At 40.9% G+C, this 25,687-nt stretch overlaps 1 protein-coding gene across 7 annotated transcripts in view; it reads right to left on the bottom strand.

Moving 5' to 3' along the window:
- Positions 1-7,914: 7,914 nt before the first annotated feature.
- The window catches only part of Atf1 (activating transcription factor 1), a 43,407-nt gene continuing 25,634 nt past the window's right edge, over positions 7,915-25,687 (bottom strand). For all 7 annotated transcript variants that reach the window (XM_070040980.1, XM_070040970.1, XM_070040960.1 and 4 more), the window contains 4 exons: positions 17,689-17,813; positions 13,082-13,264; positions 12,837-12,996; positions 7,915-9,631 (listed from right to left, as the gene is read on the bottom strand). In XM_070040980.1, coding sequence (XP_069897081.1) covers positions 9,487-9,631; positions 12,837-12,996; positions 13,082-13,264; positions 17,689-17,813 — 613 coding nt within the window. In that variant the 3' untranslated portion in view covers positions 7,915-9,486. The remainder of the gene's footprint in view (positions 9,632-12,836; positions 12,997-13,081; positions 13,265-17,688; positions 17,814-25,687) is intronic.

The raw sequence follows: 25,687 nt of genomic DNA, 5'->3' as shown, positions 1-25,687 counted from the left end.
GCGCTCTCCAGGGCAAGATGGCGGCCGGCTTGGGTGGAGCCACCGGAAGACCCGGCCCCAGCCGAGGTACCCGGATGAGGATACTGGGTGGGCTCCCACTTACTGGGCAGAAGTGCCCCGAGTGGGGGCTCAGCCCGCGGCTGCGCTGGGGAGCCGCCCGGCCCGGTCCCTACTGTGTACCCCCGGGGCGCTGGGGAGGATCCCGGGCCAGGATTCCCCGGGAGCTGCTAGCTCACCCTGAAGGGCCGGGGAGGCTCCTCGAATGAGGCAGGCCAATGGTGGACCAAATGCTGAAGACCGAGGAGACGCAGCCAAGGCCCCGCAGAGCGGCAGTTGGGATGGGAGCGCGCGTAGCTATGGAGGGAAGCAGATGAGCCCTTCAGATGGCCTTGAACACCTAGACCCCGCATAACCTGGTAGAAATCAGGTACTGGGACTTGTAGAGTTGAAAACAAAGCCTGACCGATGCTGATTGCACCATACCCAACAGACAGACAGGGAGACACACACACAGACACACTCACCCAACACAGACACACCCAACACAGACACACATTTACCCTACTCAAGTTTGAGAGATACATTATTCCTTGCCTCTGAATAGGCCAAAAATGTCCCTGACACTCCAGCATCATAGAGGACCAGGTGGCACAAGTGGCCCTGATTCACCAACCCATGGAACAAATAGCTCTTACCTTCATGTCTGTACTGCACAGTGGAGCCTGCAGAGTAGTTGAGGGTAATGAAACAAATCAAAGTATGTGAGTGTGTTCAGGAAGCTAGACACACCAGCTCAACAGTATGGCAGAAGACCAAGACTGAGCCAAAGACTGACATGACCAAGACTGTTGCTGCTGGGCAACAAACATTCTTTGCTTGACTAAATGTTAGTCACATTCTTGAATTTTCTCCTAGACCTATGAGTGTAATCCCTCATAAAATCTGCTTCTAGCAAGAACATTGCTAAATTTATTTAGAAAGAAATTTCTATCCTTGATATCTGATTAGGCTTCTAAATGATGATGATTGATCTCCCTGGTCTGTCTTCACAAAGATCCTGTTAGGTGGGTTGAGCCAGAATCTCTGGTACTTTTTATGTTCTCTTTATTGATGTTGCACCCACTGATCCTCTTTCCTGCTGCTTGCCTGTGGATTCCCACAGCTGTATTTGGAATAAAGCCCAATCTTTCCTGGATTCAAAGTACCATTGTCCTAGTTGCTGTATCTCTTTGTGTCAAAAGAAGGGGCGAGGGACACTGGTGTAAAACTTTTTGTCTTCCCTGACAACCACTGCTCTGGGTTTTGTAGAATTTGGTTATACAACATGGTAACTACATATGGCAAATAAATAAAATTTATTTAATAAAATTCAGTTCTTCAAGTGTAGTGATTACACCTATAATCCCAGCCTTCAGGATGTGGAGGCAGGACAGTTGTGAGTTTTGTTTTGTTTTTGGGGGTTTTTTTTGGGTCCAGTCGTGGGGCCTGAACTCTGGGCCTGGGCGCTGTCCCTCAGCTCTTCAGCTCAAGGCTAGTGTTCTACCACTTGAGCCACAGCGCCACTTCCAGCTTTTTTCTTTTTGCTTATGTGGTGCTGAGGAATCGAACCCAGGGCCTCAGGCATGCAAGGCAAGCACTCTACCACTGAGCCACCTTCCCAGCCCCAGTTGTGAGTTTGAAGCTAGATTCTATAACATAGAATCTGTGTCAAAACCCCAAATTATTCAACAAACAAACAAAATCTGTTCTTCAGTTTCACTAACCATGTTTTGCCAAGTCTCAGAGCAAGTCCAGAGGCCCAAGAACAATGAATGCTGATATCCGAGGACAGTAAAAAACGAATTCCCAGAGAGAACTTGGCCCTCAATAGATCTAACGACACTACAATTTTGAGTCTGGATCTTCTTTTCTGTTATTGACTTAAATATTAATCGCTCCAGTAAACTCCCCTTAGATACAAATAAAGAAGTTCCAAGAATTACATAATTTTATCTTTCAGTATGTTAATAATTATTTCAGTGGCTGACCTCTGTAATCCTACCTACTCAGGAGGCTGAGATCTGAGGATCGTGGTTTGAATTCAGCCCAGATTGGAAAGTCCATGACACTCTCATCTCTAATTTGCCACCAAAAAGCCAGAAGTAGAAAAGAACTAGCCTGGAGTGAAAAAGCTCAGGGGCCTAAGTTCAAGCTCCAGGACTAGTGTGCGCATGTGCATGCGCATGCTGGAGCGGGCACGTGCACACACCCATCCACCATTATCATATAATAGGAATTGAATTTTTTAATAGCAATTAATTCAATGAAGCCAGCATTACATTTGAAGAACTCAGAACACAAGTGCCATCCAAATCCAGAGCCTTTACTGAAGGAGGCACCAACAAATTAGGTCTGGTTGAGACAGAAGAACCCAACCTTTCCTGTGGGTATTTGGCTGAGACTTAAGCACTGTTAAGAACTGTTAATGTTTATGTCAGAGGAGCACTTGGTGTCTTACTGTTTGAAGCCAACCCAAACAAAGAATTTCACAAGATTCCATTCTCCAGCAAAATGTTGGGATAAAAGTATGGTTCAAATGGTAGAGCTCCGGCTGAGCAAGTATGAGACCCTGAGTTCAAAGCCCAATACCAACAACAACAACAAAAAGGAAATATTACCATCACATGCCTATAATCCCTAGCACTTGGGAGATAAAGGCAGGAAGATCATGAGTTTCAGGCAAGTTAGAGCAAAAGGATCTATCATTCAGCTGTTTATGCAACAGCTACTCATTCACCATAGAAACCAAATGAAAAGCAATGGTGGAAAGGCAGAGAAGAATTTAAATCATGGCCATGTTGGGGACATGGAGACCAAGCACCTCTGGAGTACTGACCTAAGCCTTAGGTTTCAATAGGACAAGCAGTCCCCAGCTCTGTAATGAAAACAGTGTAGTGGTCTGTGGGTCAGTGGGAGTGCTTACCAAACATTCCCAAGGCTCTGGGTTTGATCCCCAGTAATCCTAAAGAAGAAGAAGAAAAAAAAGCCGGGGGAGGCGGGAGGGGAACAGGAGGTATGTATGATGAAGTGGTCTCGCTGAAATTGTGGTCTGGTTGGTCATAATCTCAGTCTGCCTCTGCAGAGTAACATCCAAAAAGTCCTTATTGCTGGGGCAGAAGAAAAGAATCTAGTTTCCATGACTATTCCTCCTGTTCCAAGTAATGCACTTTTGCTTGGAAGTCTGTATTCTTCTGGCTAGTATTTGACTGGTATATTGTTTTCCCATGCTTTTACAAGAACTACCAACTTTTAAAAGGCTTATATAAAGATGTACTAAGATTTTTTTTTTTTTTCAGTCCTGGGGTTTGAACTCAGGGCCTGGGCTTTGTCCTTGAGCCTTACTATGCTCAAGGCTTGTGCTCTACCACTTGAGCCACAGTGCTACTTTCAGTTTTTTCCGAGTAATTTATTGGAGATGAGTTTCAGACTTTCCTGCTCCAGATGGCTTCGAACTGTGATGGTCAGATCTCAGCCTCCTGAGTAGCTAGGATTGCAGGCATGAGCCACTGGTGCCCAGCCTAAGATTTTATTTCCTAATTCAATCTGTGTCTTCCAACTAAAATACCCAATTCATTTTTTTTTAAATGACTGCTGATAGAGATTGGTTTCTGCCATCTTATTTTGGGATATTTTTCCATCTCTTTGTTTTTTTGTTCTTTCCCTCTTGTTTCCTGTGTTGCTGGACTGGTATTTTTATTGACAATTCTATTTCCTGGAAAATTATAGAATGAAAATACAAGGGCTTTTGCATTTTTATTTCCCAAGCATAATATTTGTTGTTTTTTATTGTACGTGAATTCATAAAAATGTACTTGCTTATTTACTTCTGAATGTAATAAAGATAAATTGTGTGGCCTTTTTCTTACTAAAAATTCTTATTAAAAATTCCTTGCTAAACCAGGCACAGGTGGCCCATGCTTGTAATCCTAGCCACTCAGGTCAAAATCTAAGGATTGTGGCTGAAAGCCAGTCTGGGCAGGAAAGTTCATGAGACTTTTAGCTCCAATTAACCACCAAAATTCTGAAAGTAGAGCTGTGGTTCAAGTGGTAGTAGCATTGACCTTGAGCAAAAGCTCAGGGACAACATCTAGGCATTGAGTTCAAGCTCCAGGACTAGTACAAAAAGAAAAAAAAAAGGAAAAAAAATTCCTTGTCAGATATAAGGAGACTTTTATTATTTTTCAAACTTGGATGTAGACTGTACTAACATTTGACATTCATTTCTTGTCATTTTTTGTTTGCAGAACTGCTTTTTAAGATAAAGGTGCCATCTAGTGGTCATATTTAAGTAGAGCCTTTAAAATACAGGTTAAAATGTGTTTGTGACTTTAACTATCACTAATCCACAATACTGTGAAATTTGTGAAATGTATGTAATCACCTAATCTCAATTTTTTTAAAAAATGAGAGAAGAGATGGGTTAGGAGTGATGGGTGGCGATGTTGTCAGACACTTTGTATTCATATACTGTTTTGTAGAATGGGAACTTCTTTGTACAACTACTTAAAGATAATTAAAAAAAAATAAAGCAATAGAAAAAAAGCAATACAGCCTAACAAAGCTTTTTACTCTGACACCACAGGTAAAGTGCTATGGATGGAACTCAAGTGATAAAGCACTTGCTTAGCATGCATGAAGGGGGTTTTAAAAAGCACAGGTAAGGGGGCTGGGAAGGTGGCTCAGTGGTAGAGCACTTGCCTTGCAAGCCTGAGGCCCTGGGTTCGATTCCTCAGCACCACATAAGCAGAAAGAAAAAAGCTGGAAGTGGCACTGTGGCTCAAGTGGTAGAGCGCTAGCCTTGAGCTGAAGAGCTGAGGGACAGCGCCCAGGCCCAGAGTTCAGGCCCCACAACCGGACCCAAAAAAAAAAAACAACACAGGTAAGGAATGAGATTAAACTCTCGGGGCTAAAACCAGATTTTGAGGTTGATCAGACCTACGGCTAATCCTATTTTTGTTGTGTTTACTGCATGACTTAGGGCAAGAAGCTCCTTGTACCTTAGCTAATACGAAGAAGCACTGCTATGTATAGTTATTTATAATTAGTTATCATTTAACCATATTATGAAGTAAACCTAAGATTGGTGCTATGGAATGTTTGTGTGTTGGGATGGACTAAGAGTCACTATTGAGTGGGATTTTTGTTTTAGACAGGGTTTTGAGGCGCAGACCTTGATCTCTAAATGACCCAACTTCTTGAGTTTTAGTATTACAGTTGTGTGTCACTATTCCTGGCACTAAATTGGGTTTAAAGCTTAGCTTCCTAGTTCTCATGTAACCTCAAGGATATGAAAATTAAGGTCCTGAGGCTGGGAAGGTGGCTCAGTGGTAGAGCGCTTGCCTTACATGCCTGAGGCCCTGGGTTCGATTCCGCAGCACTACATAAGAAAAAAGCCGGAAGTGGTGCTGTGGCTCAAGTGGTAGAGCGCTAGCCTTGAGCTGAAGAGCTGAGGGACAGTGCCCAGGCCCAGAGTTCAGGCTCCATGACCGGACCCAAAAAAAAAAAGAAAGAAAATTAAGTTCCTTGAGAACTGCTATACTAGTTTATCTTTCCTTTCCTTGTAATGCTTGGCTTATAAAAGGCCTTCAAGATAAATTGGCCCAAATGAGCTGGGTAATCCTAGCTACTTAGGAGGCTGAGATATTAAGACTGTGGTTCAAATATGGCCCCGACAAAAAAGTATGTGAGACTTTTATCTCCAGTTAATCAGCCAAAACCACAACAAAACTAGAAGTGGAGCTGTGGTGCAAAGTGATAAAGCAACTAGCCTTGAGCAAAAAAGCCCACAAAAAGTGCCCAGACATTTAATTCAAACTCCAAAATGACAACACCCACTACCAAAATGCCCAATGAACTGTTTGGTGGCTCACACCTATAATCCTCAGGAGGCTCAGATTTAAGGATCATAAATCAAAGCCAGCCTGAATAGGAACTCTGAGAGTCAAATTTGCAAAAAGGCAGGAGTGGAGCTGTGGCTCAAGTGGTAGAGTGCCAACCTTGAGCTAAAAAGCTAAGGGGCAGCATGAGGCCCTGAGTTCAAACTCCATTACTGGCATGCACACACACACAAAATCAGTGAATGGATGACTTTCTTTACCTTAGTGCATTACTTTCATAGTTCTTGGTGCATAATAAGCATACAATCAATGGCAGGTGTTAAGGAAATGACACGAGTATATATACTATGTGTAACTTTGGATCTAAAACAGATTTACATTGATGTATCTATCATTTACATTACTTTCCTGCCTGGGCTGGCTTCGAACCATGATCCTCAGATCTCAGCCTCCAGAGATAGGCTAACAGTTGTGAGCCACCAGTCATTAGACTCCACCAATCTTTTCACTAGCTAAGTGCTTGTGAACTTTTTGCTCAGGCTGGCCTTGAAGTGTTCCTCCCACTCCCTGCCTCCAGAGTATCTAGGATTCTATGCATGAGCCACACTCAAGCTTGTACATTAGTTAAATCAGTAAATGATGTTATAATTACATATAGGTTTGCTATCCTTTGTAAGTAGAGCATTATTTTGTTTGCCTATAACCTGTTGATTCTTTAGTTATTAAACCCCTAACCAAATTTCACATTTCAAATTTCACTGAATTACCCATTGATAGCATCTTTTCTGGGAATCCATAAACTGCTTTTTAACAACTGATTATATTATTTTCTATATTGCTCCTATGACATTTTAATTGGCGAAAAATGCAAGATTAGCCTGGTAACTTCCACCATAGTAATTGCTGAAAGAATGTTAAAATTTCCAGTTCTAACAAATACCTATTTTTCATGTCCTAGTCAATAAAACTTAAACAGCCTCATTTTGTGTGGGATGTAACTTTCTGATAAATTTTTTTGTTGTTGTTGGTCATGGAGCTTGAACTCTGGGCCTGGGCGCTGTCCCTCAGCTCTTCAGCTCAAGGCTAGTACTCTACCACTTGAGCACTGCGCCACTTCCAGCTTTTTCTTATGTGGTGCTAAGGAATCAAACCCAGGGCCTCATGCATGTGAGACAAGCACTCTACCACTGAGCCACCTTCCCAGCCCTGATAAACTTATTACATAAAAGTTTAATCCACTGCATTCTGAAACTAAACTTCATCTTTGGACTATAATCCAATTAAATTCTTTTTTTGTTGTTGGTTACAGGGCTAGAACTCTGGCCCTGGGTTCTGTCCCTAAGCTCTTTTGCTCAAGGCTAGTGTTATTCACCCTGGGAAGGTGGGACTCTAGGGTGGACCTTACAGCTAGCAGTCTGCCACTTCGAGCAACAGTACCACTTCTGGTTTTCTGGTGATTAACTGGAGACAAGAGACTCACTTTCCTGCCTGGGCTGGCTTAGAATCACAATTCTCAAATCTCAGCCTCTTGGGCAGCTAGGATTACAGGCATGAGCTACCGGTGCCCAGTTCCAATCTAAATTCTTAGAAGTGCAGTGTTTGTTTACAAGTATTTGGGAATGAGGCACTAAGAACTAGGCTAGTGTTATGACCCAGAATATCTACCTAATGAGCCCCAAGCCTCTTTGTGGTTTTTATGTCTAGTGAGCCACCATTTTGAAAGTCTGATTTTATACAAGTAACCTAAATCATGTCTTTAGTGACCCATGTTTTTTTTTGGGTCCGGTTGTGGGTCATGAACTCTGGGCCTGGGCGCTGACCCTCAGCTCTTCAGCTCAAGGCTAGCGCTCTACCAATTGAGCCACAGCACCACTTCCGGCTTTTTTCTTTTTGCTTATGTGGTGCTGAGGAATCGAACCCAGGGCCTTAGGCATGCAAGGCAAGCACTCTATCACTGAGACACCTTCCCAGCCCCTGATCCATGTTTTTCTAGTCTTCATAAACTACTGCCAAGTCAGTGGTGTTTCATTTTAAAAAGATCCTTTTAATGAAAAATTTCATCAAATTTGCAATGTAAACGTTTCTAGATAAAAGGCTCTTTAACAATATCCTAAGTACTTCTGCAACAGAAATCTTACTTTATTGCAAAGGGTAGCCGCCTGAATCAAAACAAATGTATCCCTCTTTAAAACAAGTGTGGACCAGAAGGTAAATAAAATATATCCTCACTTTAAAATTGTATTATAGTTTATAATTAACACAAGCATGTCACTCATATATCATGCATTATATTTTACATTCAACAAACAATTTTATAAAATGTCCTTTAATTTCATAGACATGGAACATTACTGTATAAAGAGCAGTTTTGCAGTACAGTTTCAAAGTGTACACAAATTAGAATATAAAGGTTAAACACTGGTGTACTGACCACATTTTGAAGTTTTCAATAAACTGCATATAAACCTTATAACTCAGATATTGGCCAATCTGAAAACTTTGCATAATACAAAAGATACTTTGAGATGCAATTTTTTACGAAACTATATAAACATTTAAAATAATCATTAAAAAACTCAACATTAGGATTTATAAAGATTAGCTATAAAAATATATTGGCAGTCACTTCTCTTATAAAGGTATCACTTGCTATGCTACAAAATAGTGTCTAACATAAAATGGCCTCAATAACTGTACTATTTTAGAACCTGATAAACCTTATATTAAGTTGATTATAAAATCTTCTTGGAAAAACTTTGGTATGCATCTTCAGAAAGTTTTTGTAAAAAATAGTATTTTCAGGGCTTTTGTAAACATTTCATTCTATTAAAGCACAACAGAATAAGTAATGGATATTCAACAGTATATATACAGGATACAGAATCAAAGAACCTGTTTATTATATCTGTAAAAAAAAAAAATCACCCTTACCAGAGTTAGCCAAAAAAAAAAACCCAACTATTTAAAAATTTCAAACTTTTAAACAGTTCTCTTTTCATTCTGATAAAAAAGTTACAAAATCACCACACTCCATTCATTGTACCTTAGAAGCTTTCTAGGACAAGACCTCAAAGTTGGTTCATCCAGTCTCAAAAACCCCCTTGGCCAACAAACCAACAATAGAACATGTATACATAATTAGAACACATAATTTATATACTTTGTAATAGGGTTTCTTTTACATTTGTAATTTAGAATTTACTGGTAAAAATAAAATACACACATTACCCCATTCAACTGAAAAGGTTAGATTTCAGGAGATAATAAGAAATGCAAACTTATAGGGTATATTGATTAAATCTACCAAATTTCTTATCTGCCATTTTTGGATCGACAACTATTATTCCTTAGAAAACGTAAGCTGTTGGAAGTTCACTCCGTGCTTCCTGAGCATGCGTAACTCTTGCAAGCTTCCACGGGGCCCGCAGCTTCCTTGAGGTCCTTTTCCACTCTATCCTGTCACCATCTCTCTGCACTAGACATTTATTTACCTTTGCATTGCAAAAGCCTAAATAAAAATTAGCTTCACTTTTGACCTTTTATCAAACTTCAATAAAAAGAAAATCCATCTAATTTTTAGACCAGTCCACAAAAATACTCTCCTTAACAATCAAACACTCTTATGAGAATAAAGATCCTTCAAAGTTTTTAACTCTTCTATTAGAGTTTTATTTTGATTTTCCAGGACTGCAACTCGGTTTTCCAGGCACTTCACATATTCTTTCTTCTTCCTTCGACATTCTCGAGCAGCTTCTCTAAATATAAATATTAAAACACAATATTAGAAAAAAACTTTTTTTTCTGGTGGTGGGACTGGATTTGAAATTAGGGCTTCAAGTTTACTAGACAGGTGCTCTACCACTTGAGCCATGCCCCTAATTCTATACTTCATATATATATATATATATATATATATATATATATATATATATATGTATGTATGTTTTTTGTTTTGTTTTGTTTTTTGCTGTTGTTGTTGTTGGTCGTGGGGCCTGAACTCTGGGCCTGGGCGCTGTCCCTCAGCTTTCAGCTCAAGGCTAGCGCTCTACCTCTTGAGCCACAGTGCCACTTCTGGCTTTTTCTGCTTATGTGGTGCTGAGGAATCGAGCCTAGGGCCTCATGCATGCAAGGCAAGCACTCTACCACTGAGCCACCTTCCCATAATAATTTTTCCTGGTTATTTATACCCTTTATTTACAAAATTAAGGTATCATTTATTAGATCTTAGGTATAGTGTCCCTGAGCTCTTTTGCTCAAGGCTAGCGCTCTACCACTTTGAGCCACAGCTCTATTTCCTGTTTCCTATTGGCTAATTGGAGATGAGTCTTGCAGACGTTTCTGCCTGGGCTTGGCTTTGAACTTGATCCTGATTTCAGCCTCCTGAGTAGCTAGGATGACAGGCATCAGACACTGGCACCTGGATCAGTTCTAATATTGGAGGCTAAGTTTTTCATGTCTTAGAACTTCATGTAACAGTGTCATTCAGTATTACTCTGTGTGTTCTTGTAGACAGGTTCTTGCTATATAGATGTAGCCAGGTTGGCTTCTAGATCTCCAGCTTCAGTCTTCCAAGTGTTGGGATTACAGGTGTGACACTATGCACCTGTCTTATCATATTTTTGACATTCTGGCTTATTTCTTTACATTTCTTGACATACTGCATTGCAAGGATATAATGAGTTTGTTTTCTCATTCTCTTCAATTGTTTCTAGTTAGGTACTATGCTTGTTCTTAAGCAATCTATGTGTAAACATTATTTTATTTCTCTTGAATAAATACCAAAGTGAAATTCATAAATCTCTTGTTAAGCTTTGACAAACAGCCTTAAGTCTGAATTACAAATAGTCCTTCAGCAAATGCTCAGCTCTTTGCATGGTTTCTTAGAACAATTCTGTAAAGTCACAATAAATATTACATATTTTGGGTTTTGTTTGATTTTTGGTGATACTGTGGTTTGAACTCAGGGAATCTGTGCGTGACTAGCCCTTCACCACTTAAGCTATATTGCTAAACCCTACTTTTTGCTGGTTATTCTGAATATTCTGCCTCAGTTGACTGGAAATCCTCCAGCTCTCAGCCTCCTGACCAGCTAGGATTACAGGCTTGAACCAGAAGCACTCAGTTTTATACTATATATTACTGTTTTTATATGTTGTCCCATCCATGTTTCTACATTAAGTATTCAGGATTTTTTTTTTCACTGCTAGGGATCAAATAAGGCTTTCCGCATGATAGTAAAGCATTAATTTACCACTGAGCTAGATAGAGCCCCAGGTAATAAATTTGTTTTAAGTCTGAAGCCTTGAGCTTATTTTTGGGATTTTTGAGACAAGGTCTAACTGCTGCTCTTGAACTCATGTCTGTCTTAGTCTCCAGGCACTTATGAATTTGTACCACAATCCCCTGCTAGACTCCTACATTTAAACTGTACCCTTATCACTTACTAAGCAGTATGTAAATTTGTTGGAGTCTGGGTTAATTAAGTGCTTTTCCTCCCAGGGGTTGCAGAAGTGGGGATCATTCTAAACAAAGTAAACTTTTTTTTGGGGGGGGGGCGTGGTGGGGAAAGTGGCTTCTCAAGCTGGAATCTACTCCTGGTGCAGATGGCGTGAACAGTGCTGCAATGCTAACACATTTATTACAGATAAAGCAGAGGCAAGGTCTGAAAGGATTGACTCAAATTCTGAAAAAAAGTTCTACCAAGGACAAATGTTATCAAACTGCACTGTATGTTAAAAGCCCTGTAAAACAGTCATTTAGTGTGGCAAACTTTACTGTTGTCTTAATTTTAGTAATTGCCACAGTGACTCCAACTTTCAGTAATCACCTTGATCAGTGAGCAGCCACCAGCATCCAGCAGGACCTTCTTTCAGGAAAGAAGTTATGACTTGCTAGAGAATCAGAGATTGTTGCATTTTTCCAATAAATGTTTTAGACATAGTACTTTGTGTGACTCGCTTCTATTGTATGTAACATTTGTCATATCTCAGTGGTATGGACTCAGATCCATGATATATTAAAACTCCATTTAACTCTGAGCCCAACAACAACAAAGTAGTGTTTTAAAAGATTTGTTTAGCAATGTTATTGTAAAGGATACAATAAAAATTGAAGAAATGATGGGCACTGATGGTTCATGCCTATAATCCTGCTACTCAGGAGGCTAAGAATCAAGGGGAAAAATGTTAGTAGAGCTGTGGCTCAAGTGGTAGAACACTAGCCTTAAGCAAAAAGAAGCTCATGGACAATGCCCAGGCTCTGAGTTCAAGCTCTAAGACCAAAAGAAAAAAAAGCTGAAGAACTGGGAAAGTAAAGGGATGACATTGTCCAAAAAAAATTGTACTTACAGAAGTGGCACTGTAGCTCAAGCGGTACCAAAAAAAAAAAAAAAAAGCAAGATACTCATTACCTGACATGGAATGGTAAACCCTCGGTACGCCTTAATAACAAAATTTCATATATATGTGTGTATATATATATAAATAAATATAAAAACCATAAAGATGAACTGTGGGTCTTTTATTTTTTTATTGGCCATGGGGCTTGAACTCTGGGCTTGGGTGCTGTCCCTCAGCTCTTCAGCTCAAGGCGAGCACTCTACCGCTTGAGCTACAGCGCCACTTCTGGTTTTCTGGTGGTTTATTGGAGATAGGAGTCTCACAGTCTTTCCTGCCCGTGGCTGGCTTTGAACCTTGATCCTCAGATCTCAGCCTCCAGAGTAGCTAGGATTACAGGTGTGAGCCACCGGCGCTGGGCTTTGAACTGTGGGTCTTAATACCCTACTAAATAGACTGACCAGTAAGACTGACCAGTAATTAGGAATGGACTAGAAATAAACTAAAATAAAGCTGCTATAAACTTTTTCCTGATTTCTGATGATATGGGTCCAAGTAATACCTGGTCATGTGTTCAGACTTGTGAAAGCATGACCTGTTCTGATGGTATAATTCTACTACCCACCTATTTTTCATCAATCTTATTTCTCTCTTCAACTGAGGGTCATCTGTCTTAGATGTCTGAGATGTAAGCGTCACTGGAGACGTCATCACCACGGTTTGTGGCAGCGAAGTAGCTGAAGGTGTGGTTCGGATCTGATATGTCTGCATATCTCCTGATGCAGCTGTGTAATCAAGACAGTGAGTTACTTGAAAAATATCTTTTAAAGTATTTTGTGATACTTTGTATGGAGAGTTAAGCACACTTACTTTGTACAACCACCTGGTTGCTAGGCACAAGGATTTGCTGTCCATCAGAGGTCTGTGCATACTGGAGAATAGTACCTTTCTGAGCACCACTTCCTGAATTTGTCATGGTTAGTGTCTGCAGGCCCTGTACTCCATCTGTGCCTGGACTGGCCAGCTGTAAGGCTCCGTTTGGGGCAATGGCAACTTTAACCAGAGAAAGAAAATAGAAATTGTAAAGTTATGTAATATATCAATGCAAAGTTGGGGTTTAAAAAAAACCCCAACTTTTAAATTCATGTTTGCTATTGACATTCTCTATAACTTGAGCTACCCTAAACCCTGTCTGAGCCCTTTTGTTTTTGAGACAGAGACTTGCTAACCTTGACTGGGTTGGCTAAATTCATAATCCTGTCTCCACCTCTATATTTGGGGTTATAGGCATGTGCTGCCATGCCCAGCTAAACATTATTTTTAAAAATAAGTCTGACGCCGGGCGCTGGTGGCTCATGCCTGTAATCCTAGCTACTCAGGAGGCTGAGATCTGAGGATCGCGGTTCAAAGCCAACCCGGGCAGGAGAGACCGAGAGACTCCGATCTCCAATAAACCACCAGAAAACCAGAAGTGGCGCTGTAGCTCAACTGGTAGAGCGCTCGCCTTGAGCTGAAGAGCTGAGGGACAGCGCCCAGGCCCAGAGTTCAAGCCCCACGGCCGACAAAAAAAAAAAAAAATAAGTCTGATAGAAGGGATCACAACATTGATCAAGATACATTGTACATGACTTCTTGAAGCCCCTTTGTAAAACTACAAAAAAAAAAACCTAAAAAGACTTTGAACACAAAAGTACTATAGAGCCAATTTCGATTCAAAACAAATAACAGAACTTGTGCATCTGTCAAAACAAAAAACAGGTCTGAATGCAGTTCTACTTTTAAGCTCAATTGACTACAAGAAAGTAAATGAACTGCAAGAAAGAAAATGACATGTGTTTATAAAGTTTTATAGTTCAGCTGGGCACTGATAATACTACCTACTCAGGAGCCTGAGATCTGAGGACTGTAGTTCAAAAAGCCAGCCTAGGCAGAAAAGTCCCCATGAGACTCTTACCTCCAATAAACTACTCAAAAAAGCTAGAAGTGGCGCTGGCTGTGGTTCAAGTGGTAGAGCGCTTGCCTTGAGCTGAAGAGCACAGGGACAGTGCCTAAGTCCTGAGTTCAAGCCCCACGACCAAAAAGAAAAAAAAAATTTTTTTTAAACCCTTCAAGGCTAGAACTACTGGCTCAGGTGGTAGAGAACTTGAGTTAACCTTAGTAGTGTGTACACACACACACACACACACACACACACACACACACACACACACACACACACACACACACACACACACACACACACACACACACACACACACACACACACACACACACACACACACACACACACACACACACACACACACACACACACGTATACAGATGCAGTGATTTGTTTAGAACTTGTATTTGCAATTTGGTTTTTTTCTGTGATATACATTATATACACATTCATTTGTAAAAGTATAAACATTTATCAAGCCCTATTTATTTGCTTCAAGGGTAGAGGTGACCACCTTCCATAGCTCAAGGCAAGCACTCTACCACTTGAGCCACAGTGCCACTTCGTTTTCTGGTGGTTAATTGGAGATAAGAGTCTAACAGACTTTCCTGGCTGGCTTTGAACTGCAATCCTCACATCTCAGCCTCCTGAGTAACAAGGATTACAGGCATGAGCCACTGGTGTCCAGTGGCAGCCATTATTTTTGGTACACATTTCCCAATTTTTTCTTATGTTCACATAGATTGAAAAGTATGTATTCAAAATATGTATCTGTAAATGCATGTTTTGATGTTAAATATGTGAAAAAAATAATTTTTTTTGCAACCTATCGTTCTATCTTGTTTAACATTTATATTTACCTGGTTATAGTCACACATTTGTCAAAAGTAAATTTTAGTGTGTATGCATCAATATTTTAGAAGGAATAGCCAGGAAAATTCTGAAAAAAATTTTAATATAATCATAGCAATTATATACAGAACTACAGATATGTATTAAATACTGTTTTCATCCTGTGCTAAAATCCTATTTTAGTGAGTTAGAGACATTGAAATATGCAAATTATGTTACTACCATAAATTGGGTAGGAAACTAAAAAACAGTTGGATTTCCCAACTCCATACTAAGATAAATTTAAGATGAGTGAAAAGGCTTAAAAAGCTAGAAATGAAACCAAAAATAATCCCAAAAGAAAAACCTGGGAAAGTCTTTCAATACCATAAAAGGAAAGAAGCTTGAAAAAGTACGTATATGTGCTTGAGTGGGTATGTTTCTTGTCCAACTGTGTATTATGTTTGAAATTTTTCCTAAGAATGTTAAAAACTAAAAATTTGATTTTAATATACAAAGGACTAGTTTGTTATGTCTTTGTCAAATGTCATTTTTTTTTTTTTTTTTTGGCCGTGAGGCTTGAACTCTGGGCCTGGGCGCTGTCCCTGTGCTCTTCAGCTCAAGGTGAGTGCTCTACTGCTTGAGCCACAGCACCACTTCTGGTTTTCTAGTGGTTTATTGGAGATGAGAGTCTCAAGAATTTTCCTGCCCGGGCTGCCTTTGAACCTTTGAACCACCATCCTCAGATCTCAGCCTCCTGAGTAGCTAGGATTACAGGCATGAGCCACCGGCACCTAGCTTCAAATGTCATTTTATAAAACAGATTATAGGCAACCCTCCCACCAACAAAAAAACTGTTACAAGGTATGAGCAACTAATCTATGACCTGCTGTTGAACATTAGACAGGCATTTTGTTTTCTACTGTTCTCTCTGTCCTATTGCTTTGCAAGGATCACATTTGTACCCTTTAGATCTTTAGCTAGTCCCAAGTTGAGATTAGATTTTTCCTTTTTTTTCCCCCTGTCTGGGCTGGCTTCAAACCACAATTCTCGGATCTGACTTCCAAGTAGCTAGGATTATAGGTGTGAGCCACCAGCTCTGGCTGGGATTTTTGTTGTTATTCTTATTGTTGCCAGTCCTGGGGCTTGAACTTGGGGCATGGGCACTGTCCCTGTGCTTCTTTTGCTCAAGGCTACACTCTACCACTTGAGCCACAGCATCACCGTCTGGCCTTTTCTGTTTATGTGGAACTGAGGAATCAAACCCAGGGCTTCATGCTTGCAAGGCAAGCACTCTACCACTAAGCCACATTCCCAGCCCTTGATGGGATTTTTACACCAGTGGATGCTCACTTTGTTGTAGGTACTGACTAATCTCTATGTCAACATTTTTATTTTGTTTGTTGTTTTTTTTTTTTGTGGGTCTGGCGTGGGGCCTGGGCACTGTCCCTCAGCTCTTCAGCTCAAGGCTAGCGCTCTACCACTTGAGCCACAGCGCCACTTCTGGCTTTTTTCTTTTTGCTTATGTGGTACTGATAAATTGAACCCAGGGCCTCATGCATGCAAAGCAAGCGTTCTACCACTGAGCCATCTTCCCAGCCCTTTGTCAACATTTTTAGATAGAGGTTTATTTATAAACTTGACTAGCCCTTGATTATTCATGGCAGGCAAACTATAAATCACATTACCCAAGTCTGAATTCTCTTTCTGATTCAAATTTCCTTAAACTTCAAATTCAATTGTTCCCGTTTAATCTTTTTTTTAACTAACCCACATAAAATTTCCACTGGAATTAGGGTCATGGACCTAACTGGCTACTGCCAAAAGAGCATTCTGTAAGAGGTACTGTAGTTTGAAGGAAAAGCCCCTTTCTAGATTCAAAACTAAGTGAACAATTCAAAAGTGAACAGTAATTGGAGGAATGGCTCAAGTGATAGAATGATAGTCTAAGCAAGAATTGGAGGCCAGAGTTCAAGCCCTAGCCTTAGTACGGTAAGCCCCCCACCAAAAGGGTTAAGAGGCGTGGTTCAGATTGTAAATCACCAGCCAATCAGTGAAAGTGTCAGATACTGAGTTTCAGTCCCAGTCTCAGACCAAAAAAAGGGGAGAAAACAAAAGTTATACTCTGTAATTTCAGTAACACATACTTGTTTATGAGATGAAAATATAAATTTATACTTTTAGAAAAAAAACTTGATTTGATTAATGATTCATTTTTAATAGGAACTAGTTTATCTTTATTTCCCAGAAGACTAAAAGTAGTATTGTGATTAGGATTCTCAACTTTTTCTTTCTTGTGTATATTTTCCATGTTAGAACAAAAGACTAATGATATATTTCAGAGGAAAAAGAGGTGCCAGTGCTCACACCTATAATTCTAGCTGTTCAGGAGTCTGAGACCTGAAGATTAGTTGGAAGCCAGCCAGAGCAGGAAAGCTGGTGAGCCTCTTATCTCCAATTAACCACCAAAAAGCCAGAAGTAGAACTGCTGCTCAAGTGGTAAATAAAATGCTAGCCTTGAGCAAAAGCAGCTCAGTGACATTACGTAGGCCCTGAGTTTAAGCACCAGGTGTGACACCAAAAAAATAACTGAACTCTGGCTCTCTAACCTACAGGATGTGTGACTGTAGGAACATTATCTGTAAGCCTCCATTTCCCATCAGTGACAGTTTCTACACATGAACAATGAACAAACTATACATACTGTATTGTCCGCTGCTAGTTTGATAGATGGAAGTTGGAACAGACATAGATGTGACAGCAGAAACGCCAGGATTTTCTCCTTTTCTACTACGTGTATCTTCTGAAGAGAGGTCTTTCAAAATTTTTCTGTAAAAGATGAAACTCATTAATATTGATAATGAGAATGGCTTTATACAAAGAAATTGCTAAGATTTTCTTCTCTCTTGCCCTCTCCCTCCCTTTCTCTCTCTCTTCCATTCCTAGAAATAAGGTCATGCTGAAGCTGGTCTTGAACTCATGATCCTTCTGCCTCAGTCTCCCAAGTGCTAGGATTACAGGTCTACTCTTTTTTTTTTTTTTTTCTGGTCATGGGGCCTGAACTCTGGGTTTGGGTGCTGTCCCTCAGCTCTTCAGCTCAAGGCTAGCAGTCTACCACTTGAGCCATAGCACCATTTCCGGCTTTTTGTGCTTATGTGGTGCTGAGGAATTGAATCCAGGGCCTCAAGCATGCAAGGCAAGCACTCTACTACTGAGCCACCTTCCCAGCCCTACAGATCTATTTTAAATCAAAGTTTAAAAGTATAATTAGCCAGGCAGAGTGGTTGTACTCTTTAGTTCTAGCTACTCTTGAGGTTGAGACAGTAGGATGGCTTAAGTCCAGGAATTCAAAATGAGACTGGGCAACACAGACTTTTCCTCAAAAACAAACAAAAAGTAATCCACCAGATACCTAAACTATTGTGTCAAGGGAATACTGTTTAGCATATATTATTACATGCTGTGATCTAGGACAGTTAAATTTTAGATTATGACTATATGGAAAAGAGAGTCATACACTGGGTACAAAAGTATTTTCCTAGGCACGAGAACCTTGTAGAGTTGTGTCAGACCTCAAGTTTGTTGTTGTTTTTCTGTTGAACCTAATGTCATGCACATGTTAAATAAGTATTCAATTGAGCTACATCCACAGCTTCCTTTGTAAAGTTATAAATTTCTTTCCACTGTGAGGTACTTCATAATTACAAGGTACTATTCACTATCTAAACAGTACCAGTGACTTAAAAAAACCTGTTTTGCAAAAGTAGCTAGGATTGCACACCTGGGAATACTAGCTAATCAAGAGGCTGAGATTTGAGGATCAAGGTTCAAAGCCAGCCCTGGCAGAAAAGTTTGTGAGACTTCATCTCCAATTAACCAGGGAAATGCCAGAGTGGAGGTGCAGCTCCAGTAGAGCAACAGCTATAGGCAAGAAACCTAAGCAAGGAGTTGAGGCCCAAACTTTAAGCTCTAGTATCAACGTATACACATGACCCATTTTGTTTTTTCCAATCTCCAACTCCATATAATGAATCCATGATTTTTAGAAAGAAGATTAGAAATAAGTTTCACTATGCAGAAGGCTGAGGTCTGTGACCTGAGGTTCAGAGCCAGCTCAGGCAGACAAATACGTGAGAATCTTACCGCCAACTAACCAGCAAAATGTTGTACTGGAGGTGTGGCTTAAGTAGTAGAAGAGCAGCCAAGAGCCAAAAATGAGCAAGAGCATGAGACTCTTGAGTTTGAGCCTTAGTGATGCCATGAGAAAGAGAAGAGGGGAGAGGGAAAAGAAGAGAGGAAGGGCTGGGAAGGTGGCTCAGTGGTAAGAGTGCTTGCCTTGCATGCATGAGGCCCAGGGTTCGATTCCTCAGCACCACATAAGCAGAAAAAGCTGGAAGTGGTACTGTGGCTCAAGTGGTAAAGAGCTAGCCTTTGAGCTGAAGAGCTGAGGGACAGTGCCCAGGCCCAGAGTTCAGGCCCCATGACCAGCAAAAAAAAAAAAAAAAAAAAAGAGGGAGGAAGACTGGGCATTGGTGGCTCATGCTTATAAGCTGAGATCTCAGGACTGAAGTTTGAAGCTAGGCTGGGCAAACAAACCATCAAGACTCTTATCTCTAATTAAAAACCAAAAGGCCAAAAGTAGAGCTATGACTCAAGTGGTAGAACATTAGCCTTGAACACAAAACTCAAGGACAGTGCCCAAGCCCTGAGTTTCTTTTTTTGCTCAAAGCTAGTGCTCTACCACTTAAGCCATAGCACCACTTCCAGCTTTTTCTGTTTATGTGGTACTGAGGGAATCAAACCCTGGGCTTCACGAATGCTAGGCAAGCCCTCTATCACTGAGCCACATTCCCAGCCTCAAGCCGAGTTTCAGTAGTAAGTAAAACTGATTATTCTAATATAAAGAGGCAAATATGCCGTAGGTATCACTCAACTTAGTGAAACAGGACTCATGACAAGAACAGAGATTGGAAAACAAAGGAGGGGGGTGTAACAATGCTAGGTAGGAAATGTAATTATTACCTTACTCATTTAACTGTAACCCCTCTATACAGTATCTTTACAATTAAAAAAACAGAGATTGGAAAGTATTTTTTACTAAAAGTGAAGATCTTCCAGAAGACAAAAAGGGTCTTTCACGGTATCTCTGCTAACCTGGCAGCCCACAGAGGAACTCCCCCTTCTACTACTACTCATAACTGCCACTTCCAGAAACAAGCACCTACCACTGACAAAAGTGTTCTGTGAACAATAAGAGCTCATTTATACTTAAAAGTATATCCACCCAGTGAAGCTGGAGAAGTTTAAGCCTCCAATAATGTACCCATGCCCTACTTTGCAATATTTGATTACTGCAACAGACCTTCTATTCTAGACCATATGCTTTTGGTCATTCCCACCACCTCCACCCCCAAAATACATTTGGATCTCTTTCTCCAGCTTCCTCTCCTTTCTCTACTAAGATCTAATATGCAGCCAGGTGCCGGTGGTTCATGCCTATAACCCTAGCTACTCAGGAGGCTGAGATCTGAGGATCGTGGTTCAAAGCCAGTCTGGGCAAGAAAGTCCGTGAAACTCTTATCTCCAATAAACGACTAGAAAACCAGAAGTGGTGCTGTGGCTCAAGCGGTAGAGCGCTCGCCTTGAGCTGAACAGTGCAGGAACAGCGCCCAAGCCTGGAGTTCAAGCCCTACAACCGACAAAAAAAAAAAAGAGCTAATATACAGACTGCGTTAAAAGAAGTTTCTTCAAAGACAACAATGGAGGTGACAGGCTATAGGACTATTTTTGGGCAAAGTGTGTATGAGTACATATCAAAATCATCTGGAGGGCTGGGAAGGTGGCTCAGTGGTAGAGCGCTTGCCTTGCATGCATGAGGCCCTGGGTTCAATTCCTCAGCACCACATAAGCAAAAAGAAAAAAGCAGGAAGTGGCGCTGTGGCTCAAGTGCTGAGTGCTAGCCTTGAGCTGAAGAGCTGAGGGACAGCACCCAGGCCCAGAGTTCAGGCCCCACGACCAGACACTCCGCCCCCCCCCCCCAAAAAAAAAATCATCTGGAGAGGATTGACTCCTTTAAATATCTGCATAAACTGAGTGTGATGGTACACTCCTGTAATCCTCACTCCGGAGTCTGAGGCAGGAACAATCACAACTTCAAGGTTAGCTTGGCTCAAGTTCCTGGCTAGGCTGCAGTGAGATTTTGTGCAAAAATATAAACAGTAAATCAGATTTGTCTTGCCTGTGCTTTGAACCATGACCCTCAAAAATCTCAGCTCCAAGAGCCACTTGTGGCCAGTTACAAATCCAGTTATAACTGAAGACTTCAGTAATAATAAAACTTGTAGTCAGAGCTGGGAAGGTGGCTCAGTGGTAGAGTGCTTGCCTTGCATGCATGAAGTCCTGGATTAGATTCCTCAGCACCACACAAGCAGAAAAAGCTGGAAATGGTGCTGTGGCTCAAGTGGAATAGCGCTAGCCTTGAGCTGAAGAGCTGAGGGACAGCACCCAGGCCCAGAGTTCAGGCCCCACAACTGACAAAACGAACAAACAAACAAACATGCAGTCAGAATACCAGCAAGATGATAGACCAAGTAAGTATCAGCAACAAGTGTCATCTACCTAACCTTTCTGGAATACTTCACCAAACAGCTCTAGAATGAATTCTGTTCTTTTCTCCAAGCTCAAAGCTAATATTCATCTACTTTCATTTATTTGTTTTCTTTTTGATGCTAGAGATCAAATCCAGGAACTTGCACACACTATTACCACTGAACTACCTATCTGTATAAATCTGCCTAAACTAGACATTTCATATAAATGGAATCACTTGGATTTTGTGATTGGCTTCTTTCACTTAGTATTTTCAAATTTCATTATAGCACCAGTAGTTCATCACTTTTTATTGATAAATATTCCATTGCATATGCATCACATTTTGTGTTTATTCATTTATCAGCTAGCAGACCCTTTGGATTATTTCTGGCTATTGCTACAATGCTGCATCCAGGCTCTGAACAGTGCCTCTACAAACATTCCTGTAGACCTATGTTTTTCTTTCTCTAGGATACAATTAGCTTGGAAGTGGAAGGGCATACGGTAACTGCATTCTGTAGAACTGATGGACTGTAATTTATGAGGTTCTAATGCCTTGAGATCCTCAATACTATCTTTTTGAAAAAAGTTTTTAGACCTCCTAGTGGGTATCTCATGGTTTTGGTCTGCATTTTCTCTGATGACAAATGTTGAACATTTTTTTTCTGTCAGTTGTGGGGCTTGAACTCTGGGCTTTGGTGCTGTCCCTGAACTCTTCAGCTCAAAGCTAGCTCTCTACTACTTGATTCACAGTGCCACTTCCAGTTTTCTGGAACTTTTCAGACTGCCTGGGCTGGCTTTGAACCGCGATCCTCAGATCGCAGCCTGTTTAGTAGTTTGCAACAGGCATGAGCCACCGGTGCCATTTTTCATGTTTATTGGTCATTTTTATGTCTTCTTTGGAGAAATGTTTATTTGTACCTTTTGTCTTCAGGTTTGTCTTCAGCTTGAGGCCCCTGTCTCAAAACAATACAAAAAGGCGCTGGTGGTTCATACCTGTAATCCTAGCTTCTTTGAATGTTGAGATCTGAGGATCATGGCTCAAAGCCAACCCTAGCAGGGAAGTCCATGAGGCCATCTCCAATAAACTACTCAGAAAAAGCCAGAAGTTGTGCTGTGGCTCAAAGGGTAGAGAGGTAGCTTTGAGCAAAAGAAGTTCAAGTCAGAGCCAAGGGTCTGAAATCATGTTCCAAGACAGGCACAAAAAACCCCAAAACAACAAAATGATACAAAACACCAACTTTGCTTTGAACCTGGAACCCATGCTTTCTTTCTTTTTTTTTTTTTTTTTTTTGGGGGGGGGGTCCGGTCGTGGGGCCTGAACTCTGGGCCTGGGCTCTGTCCCTCAGCTCTTCAGCTCAAGGCTAGCGCTCTACCACTTGAGCCACAGTGCCACTTCCGGCTTTTTCCTTTTTGCGTATGTGGTGCCGAGGAATCGAACCCAGGGCCTCATGCATGCAAGGCAAGCGCTCTACCACTAAGCCACCTTCCCAGCCCTAGACCATGGTTTTTAATAGCTCAGCTGGGGTTGGAACAGCCTCACTTTTCACTTTTCAGTCACTGATCCTTATCCTTTGTTATGCCTGATGTCCTGACTGTTCCTTCCCTTCCTTGCAGAAGTAGACAGTGACCTGATTGGGTGAGACAGGTGGGGGGTAACCAATGTCTCATCTCTACTAGCTCTTTACTCCCACCTTTCTAAATGCCTTTAAAGACTGTTTTCTTGCTGCTTAATGGTATCTCCTCACTCTCAACAACTTCTGCAACACTTTCCATTACCTGGTTATCTGTCTGAGTGCTCTACCACTGAGCCATGTTTCCCGTCCTTTTTTGTATTGGTTGTTTTGAGACAGTCTTGCCCACATGTGTACCTGGACTATAATCTGCCAATTTTATGGACACGGGATAACAGACCACTACGTCCCGTTTCTTTGGTTGAGATAGTCTCAAAACTTTTTCCCCCTTGCTTGGTCTGTTCTGGAACCAAAGGATCCTTCTGACTGCAGCATCCCACACAACTGGAATGACAGGTGCATGCCATTATGCTCAGCTACTGGTTGAGACGGGGTTTCACATGTATATCCAGGCCGGTCCTCCACTGCTTTTCTCCCAATCTCGGCCTGCCTAGGATTATAGGCATGAGCTATCAGCATCCATAGAATTGCTTTCTAATTTCATGGTTGGATTGTATATTGCTAGCTACTGCATGGAAATGTTATTTATTTTTGTATATTGATCTCATAACCCACAACCTTGCTGTTTTTGTTACATTTTGGTGCATTCCTTAAGATTTTCCCTCTCTTTCTATATTATGGTTTGAGTATGTATCCCAAAGATCGTGTGTGGAAAAGAGGACACTCTGAAGAGAGAAACACAAAGGTGCAATCCCTATGTGCCTCTTTATATAAAATATAGAGTGCTAGCCTTGAGCAAAAGAAGCTCAGAAACAGTGCCCAGGCCCTAAGTTCAAGCACAGGCCTGGCCAAAAAACAACAACAAAAACACCCCAATTCTCTGAGTAAAATGCAAAACAGAACAGGTGAGAAGACAGACCCTAAGTCCTATGTCACTTCTAATCTTAAGGAACAAATAACCAGTTTTCACGATCAAGTATGATGTGTTAGATGTGGATTTTTGCAGATAACTTAGAAAAATCCTTTAATTTGGAAATGGAGATCAAATTTCTAGCAATCAAGATTTATATTAAAGGGAAACAACTTCAGATCACTACTGAAGATAACTGCTAGCAAGGCAAATTACTTTCTCTCTCATAAGGCCATTTACTTGTTAGAGGTTATAATTCTGTAACTCAGGTTTTGAATATAGTGAATCTTGATCAATGTCACCTCTTCCCATCCTTATGCAGATAACTTTTTAAAAACTTTTTAAAAAAGCTGTAGTTAAAGTGGTAGAGGGGTAGCCCTGAGCAAAAATGCTATGTAATGGCTCCCAGGGTCTTGAGTTCAAGCCCTAATACCAGCACACAGAGAGAGAAAGCCCGCTCTCACTTTGTGTACCACCATGCCTGGCCCTCTTGTATTTGTTGAACATTTTCATCATTAAAGGGCACTAGATTTTGTCAAATGCTTTTTTGAGTCTGTAAGTTGTTTTTAATCTAACATGATTTATTGCATTAGTTTATTAAATCAATCTAAGTTGCATTTCAGAGATCAATCTTAATTGGTCATGGTATTTAATACCTTGTTACTACTAATACTTGGTTGGGAATTTTTATGTCTACAGTAATTTGGGAAGTTACTCTCTAAAGTCTGCCTTACATATAAGCAATGTCTTTTAAATATGGTTATAGATTTTTTTTTTTTTTTTTTTTTGGTCAGTTGTGGGGCCTGAACTCTGGGCCTGGTGCTGTCCCTCAGCTCTTTAGCTCAAGGCTAGCGCTCTACCGCTTGAGCCACAGTGCCAATTCTGGCCTTTTCTGCTATGTGTTGCTTAGGAATCGAACCCAGAGCTTCATGCATACAAGGCAAGCACTCTACCACTGAGCCACCTTCCCAGCCTCTGGTTATAGATATTGACTCAGCTCATTGATCCTTTTTTTTTTTTTTTTTCCCTCAAGGCTAGTACTCTACCACTTGAGCCAGAGTCTCTCAGATCTGTCACACTGCAATCCTCAGATCTGGGCCTCCTGAATAGCTAGGATTATAAGCATGAGCCACTGGTGTCAAGCTTTATTCTGTTTTTGTTCACCTGGTCTTTTAGATTACTTGAAAGTTTTTCAGAACTCCATTTAAGCAATTCCAGAATTTATAATATATCCTTTGCCTTTCTTTCACAGTCTGTTTAGGAGTACTACTTTAGTACTTTAAGTGAAATACAGAAATTACACACAGTTTTGAGACAAGGTCTCCCTATGTAGCCCGGGTTGCTCTTGGGCTCATGATGGGTCCTCCTGCTTTATTTAGCTTCCTTAGTACTGGAATCACATGTATATATCACATTCTCAGCTTAGTACATTATACATACCTACATTCTTCTGGTGCTGTTTCGTTATTCCTAATCTTTTTAGTTTATCTTTAGAACTTTCTTAGCAGGGGGCTGGGAAGGTGGCTCAGTGGTAGAGCGCTTGCCTTGCATGCGTGGGGCCCTGGGTT

The sequence above is a fragment of the Dipodomys merriami genome, unplaced genomic scaffold (genome assembly GCF_024711535.1).
Source record: "Dipodomys merriami isolate MVZ:Mamm:240054 unplaced genomic scaffold, mDipMer1.0.p SCAF_10, whole genome shotgun sequence".
In the NCBI taxonomy this organism is placed as follows: Eukaryota; Metazoa; Chordata; class Mammalia; order Rodentia; family Heteromyidae; genus Dipodomys; species Dipodomys merriami.
Note: the sequence above shows the minus strand (reverse complement) of the source record. Positions and strands in the feature narration are given on the sequence as shown.